The 6,064-nt window shown below is 36.2% G+C and overlaps 1 protein-coding gene across 1 annotated transcript; it reads right to left on the minus strand.

Moving 5' to 3' along the window:
* Window positions 1-860: 860 nt before the first annotated feature.
* On the minus strand, window positions 861-6,064 carry LOC109208445. Its single transcript, XM_019371554.1, has 2 exons — window positions 5,586-6,064; window positions 861-1,285 (listed from the first exon to the last, which is right to left on the minus strand). Exons 1-2 carry the CDS (start codon window positions 5,940-5,942, stop codon window positions 1,070-1,072), a joined length of 573 nt encoding a protein of 190 aa, XP_019227099.1. The 5' UTR covers window positions 5,943-6,064; the 3' UTR covers window positions 861-1,069.

Raw genomic sequence — 6,064 nt, forward strand, 5'->3', positions numbered from 1 at the left:
CAACTTAACTTAATATTTTTTGGTACAAACATATTACGAGTAGATATTATCAACATATGCCTTCTGTGCTTCTTAATTTATCATAACTATTTTTTACTATTATTTATTTTTCACCTACTGTCAAAATTTGTTCTTGCTTTTATTGCCAAACTGAAATAGCATATCATCCCAGTTCCACTGAATTGGATATCTCCGGACATCTCCAATACTCTACCCTCTGCCCCAGCATCCAAAGGGACGGTCTAGCGGTGAATTAAGCTGGAACGGATAATGGAAAATGAGGGTCCAAATTTTAGCAGAGATATATAATTTTGGTTAAAAAAATTACTCAATATCTGTGATGATAGGAGATAAATCTGTCAACGTACGCCCCAAATAAAGTAACTCAAATACTACTGTTATTTAAAAAAATGGATATATTTGAGACTCGGACTGTACAGAAGACGCCCCAAAGGAAAGGTTTCGTTCTTGCTATTTTTCTTTGCCCCTTTTTAAGTTTCTTTCATTGAGCGACCATAGGTGCTAAATTTCATTACAGGAAGCACGACTGAACGAAGCAAAACTGAACCAAAAACATTAAAAGCTAAGGAAAAACGAAGAAAATTGGTACAAAAAGAGTCTCTGTTTAGTTACTTTCTTTGCCATTCTTGACCCACAAAAAAAAAAATTTGAAACATCATGTAAGCAAACATAGAATTTTGGAAAATTAATTCAAGTTACAACTCCACTCAGTAGCGCAGGGTGAAAGTTTAATCGTTAAACTGCAAGTCTAAATGACATGCTTAGATCTCTGTATTTTTATCCAAATATTTCAGAAGATAAATGAGTTAGTAAAATAGAATTGCAAATGAATGCCTGTGTGAAATTATAGTTGCAAGTTGCAACCAGAAAATTCATACCCATAAAGAAAATTCTATAACAGATGGAGAAAAAATGGGCATATACCTTCAAAGGGTTATAATATTACGAATCATTTGTTATATGTGAATCCAATAAACAAGAGGAAGCAAGAGACAAACAAAGCCTGCAAAATTTTGAGAGTATTCATCCAGCAGTGTAAACCACCAGCTTATTTTCGGCGATTTTCCAAGAAATCCCTAGTTCTCTTCCTCATGCGTGTGAAGACAACAAAAACACAAGCCAGAAGCCATGGAGGGATACGACCATCAGAGAGATTCAACTTTTTTGCCCACTCTGGAGGATCTCTTATCACCAGCAATACTATAAGTATGGTTACCACTGCAACCCCGACCAATATCCTGGTAATAGGTTTGATCAACGCGTCCTAAAAATCAAACAAAGGAACCATTACAACTCACTCATATGCATCTATATGTCTATTTTAACGAGCATCATGTGAAATAAGCAAATACTTGCACAATTAAGGATCAGCAACTTGCGTGAGAACATCTAATTAAAGCGTTTTATGAGATTTAAAAAAACAATATGTGGCTAAGCTCTTGGTACAACAAATACATTATTCGTGATAAAAAGAACTGAGCGACCTTTTCTCATTCTTAAATCTCTAGCAGCTAATAGAAAACAGATCACCTTCAACTTTCAAAGTCCTCTCACCATTAAGGCATGGCCTGCTTTCCTTGGGAAAGAGACTATTGAAAATTTCTAAGTGAAATAACTGAGATAAATGTCATCAGAAGAATCTAACTTTTATCCAATTTTATGTGAAGGGAACCGTACGAAAATCAGAATACCATCACAATTTGATGTCTTTTTGTCATAAAAATAATTTTCTATCAGGCAACAACAACTACAACCCAATGTATTCCCACAAGTGGGGTCTGGGGAGGGTAGGATGTGCGCAGCCTTACCCCTACCCTGGAAGGGCAGAGAGACCGTTTCCGATAGACTTTTCTATTAGACTATCACAATTTAATATCTTTGCAGCTACACCAGAAACTGAGAGCATTATCAAGTAACACCATGACAACGTGAATTCAACTCTGCAGCTAAGAAGACTTTTTTGCAAAAGATTCAAGATACATACGTAACACCAGTTCATGTTGCTACTTCATGCTTACAGAAGGGATTAAGTAGTTTCAAAAAGTTTTGGAAGTTCAAATTTGAGAATTAAATGGTGAACTGCATAACTCCAGTAAGTTAACCTTTTCCCTCATTGCCTGGAGATCTTCTCAGTTTCACTTGTGAGTTCTGATGTTAATGCTACTACTAACTTAGAATATGAACGTACTATCACACCATAAGAAAAGCTCTACAGCAAAAAAAAGGGATTTGGAAACGACTACCGATATATTTAACAGAGAAAAGGAAATAGACGACACTTAAACCCAACGATCGTTTTTTGACTCCTTAAGTAAGGGGAAAACTAGAGTACAGAAAGGAGCTGGGCATAATTAGAAGTTCTATCATCAATTTCCACATGGTTGGTGGATTGCCTAGAATCTAAAAGGTACAAGCCTATCATACTTGTTCTCCTTGTGAATGAGTGGAAGTCCAGACTTCTATTAGCTGGTGTTTGAGTTTTCAAAATAGAAAGATCTCTAGCTCTCTGACAATCAAAATAGTAGGCAAAATAATTGAACTCCAACTTTTTCCTATCTCAGTAAAAATTATTCAACTCCATGAAGTAAATAAGCACCTTATGCCAATTAGTTCTTTCAAAATCACGTCCAGACCGCATTCATGTGTCAATCTAAAGTATCATTTTCCCACAAGACTACCCTTTGCCAGTCAGCATAATGATATTCATTTTCCAGAGGAACTGTCAGAATTCATTATATCCATAGATGCACTCACAACATTAATCTCACATGGAGCGAACAAGAGTGCTAGACCATTCAAATTGACAGTTTGTCACAGAGATATTGGTCCAACACCAAAAGAATTAGGAACCAGTAAATAAAGAGCAAATGACATTGACTAGGCATAAATTCTCTGAGACTCTCCAGCAGAAAAAAGACCAGTGCTTTCAGACTAATTGTACACCAAAATTCCAAGCTACCAAAGGCAGAGGCGAATCCAGGATTTATGCTCTACGGGTTCAATCTTTAAGATTCTTAGCATAGAAATCCTATTATACGTTTAAAAGTATGGGTTCATCACTACTAATTCTTGCAATTTCAGTGAACTTTTACATTATGCTCGTGTCAAAAGTATTGGGTTCAGATGAACTCGGTACCACCACTTTACATCTGCCTCCGAAGGTTGGAGCATATATTGAAAGAAACTATCTTTATGCTTAGCCATCAATTTTATGAGACTAAACTATAGATTATTTTTTTTCTTTTTCTGAAAACCGAGAATTCCCCGAGTGCCACTGGTGCACGGTTCAAAATTCAATGGATAATGGACTTGCACCTCTACTCTTCTCCACCTATATATCAGGTTTTTATTTGCGACAGGGTTCAAACCCATGAGAAGTGATGTTGGACATATTTCTATATGTTTTAATGTTACTTCACTCATGTTTTAACCGCTTTTTGATACTATTTAATTTTTAAAATGCTCAATATGTGTTAATTATTAGTTTTATGACTAATTAAGTTATGTGTGATGATTTAGGATGTTTGGAGTGCAAAAATATGAAGAAAAAATGCTCCAACTAAAGGAGAAAGAAGGTGGATGCGTCGCATCCAACCTTGGAAAGAAGGCTAGTTGGTGCCCCTTAGCAGTGAAGTCGGGCCAAGGCATCCGCCTTAGCATCCGCACCTGGGCACAGCAGAGATGAAGGAAGCATGCGAAGCTGAAGAAGTGGAAGCTGAGGCGGATGCGAAGCATCCACCCCAGCATCAATCCCTGAAGCTGATTCGGAATAGGAAAAGGAAAACTTTGGCCCACGACTTTTGTACGCAATATATAAGCCAAAAACACCTCTTTTAGGTCATCTAACACACTTTTTGAAGGGGATTCGACCTGGGGAGAGCAAGGAGCCGCCGTGAAAGCCTGATTTCATCTTCTTCCGCCAAACTTAGTAATTTTTATGTTTCTTTGTATGATTTGTTGTTTGGCTACCATGTCTATGTGGAGTTAAACTTCACGTTCTAAGGTTGTGGTTCTTTCATGACTATTGTTATTCGGATATTGATTGTGCCTTCTTGATTTATCATATTGGTTTATTTATTCAATCTTGCGCCTAATTATTAATTATTTGATCACCAATTGAATACTATCTACGAATCTAGAATTAAACTCGAAAGTGGGAATTCTAGATTGCATATAAGATTGAGTAGAGCAAGTTCTTGAACCTGGGCATCGGGGAACAGATTCGCGGTTAGGATAGATATATACCTAATTGCCTTGTTTGGTTGATTTACAGGAATTATAAATGCGTTCTTGTTGATTCTAACTCCATAGACATATAGGTGTTAGGTTAGCTTGAATAGGCGAGTAAGAACTCGACAGATTTTTATGAGCAGTATTAACACTGTCAACCAATAAGCTAGATAAATTAGTCAGTCAATTCAATTGAAGAATACAATAGGGTTGTTAGATAGCACATAACCCTAGATCGTTTTCATTACATTGATATCATAAAAATCTGCTCTTTCTCTGTTCAAAGTTCATTATTTATATTTCTTTATATAATTAGTTTAGAATCAAATATTTCTAGGTTTAATTCTTGTTTATTTAATTAGGATAGTCTAATTTAGTTAATAGTTAATCACAAGTCCTCGTGGGTTCGATATCTGACTTTTAGTCACTTAATTACTTGACAGCCGCGTATACTTGCGTGTGCGTTTGGCCGCAACAAGCGCCTAATTCACACATTACAAGTTGCACCGTTACCACTAGACTAAAACTCGTGTTGAGACTAACTATAGATTATTTGAACAATGGAAAACAGAATGAACAACTTAGAGCAGCATATAGAACACCGGAATCCAAGCAATAGCTGATTTGCTTTTAGCTTTACATTCATCAATCTTCAAGCTAAAGAATAATAAAATCAAGTGCACTACAACAATCAGCTCATGCCTAACCGCTTTACTATTGCTCGCTAGGTTTTCTCGCTAAGCTCATGCTGCTAATTTGGTCACTTTATATTAAAAAAATAAGCGCTTTACCAACATCATTTTTTAATTATCACAAAAATTCATGCTTTAAAAAATATTCACTTTCTTTATGCTTATATTAAAACTAATATAAGCTGAGTTTCAACCATTTTCGTGACAAATTTTTACTCATACAAAGTATATGTCTAATTATGATTTGCAGTAATTTTAAATTTGTAAATTTTCTTTCAAAAGTCTTCAGAAATTATTATCCCATTTCACACGGACAATTAAATAATAATCCTGGTACTCCGAATCTGCCATTATTTTTACGACAAGAAGGTCCATGCTTTACTAAAATACTCACAGATTTAACCCCAAAAAAAAGAAAAACTATAGGTATTCAATTGCATGAACTGTTTGTGCAAAAAAAAAAGGGAATCCAAAAGGTGTCCAAAAATATTTGAAGTATAAAAATTGTAAGTTGTACTAATACTTTTTGTGTACGTTCTAAATATTGTAAATCTTATTTTGAAAGAATTAAGACACGATGTAGCCATGATTAAATATTAATCCTGGTAATAAAACTGTGAAGTGGTAAAAGAATGAAATTACCTTAGGCTCTCCATCGACGTATATTTTGGATCCATCATGATAAGTGATAATGGATCGGCCATTACGGGGGTTAAATCGGATCGGAACGCCTCGACCCGACTCAGGCTTGAACGCATAAACCGATTTGAACCCATATTTGTCGAGAATTTCTCTAACATCGAGCTGGTCCTGGTCCCACCCACCTAGGGATGACTTGAATACATCGATGGGGCCCTTGCCACGTCGGTATAGGTGGACCTCCACCTCTGGGACTTTGGTCCTTACGGACCTAGTCCTGTTTGTCAGGTTCGGGTTCGGGTTTGAATTTGATAATAGCGGAGATGCCTCGTCGACAGAAGCTTCTACGATCTCCACCATTTTTATGGCGTATTGATGTGGCTTTGCTGGTGAAGGCAAAGAAAAAGGAAAAGCCAAGGGGAGGTCATTCAAAATATGAAAGTTGAGTTTTTTTTTTTTTGTTAAAGCTTTGGGGGTCTGAT

The sequence above is a fragment of the Nicotiana attenuata genome, unplaced genomic scaffold (assembly GCF_001879085.1).
Source record: "Nicotiana attenuata strain UT unplaced genomic scaffold, NIATTr2, whole genome shotgun sequence".
In the NCBI taxonomy this organism is placed as follows: domain Eukaryota; kingdom Viridiplantae; phylum Streptophyta; class Magnoliopsida; order Solanales; family Solanaceae; genus Nicotiana; species Nicotiana attenuata.

Excerpts from the sequence above, each read along its gene's own strand:
- LOC109208445 (XM_019371554.1), bottom strand. The coding sequence starts at position 5,942 with ATGGTGGAGATCGTAGAAGCTTCTGTCGACGAGGCATCTCCGCTATTA. Across the intron at positions 1,286-5,585 it reads ACGTCGATGGAGAGCCTAAG|GACGCGTTGATCAAACCTAT; the intron begins GTAATTTCATTC and ends TTTGATTTTTAG.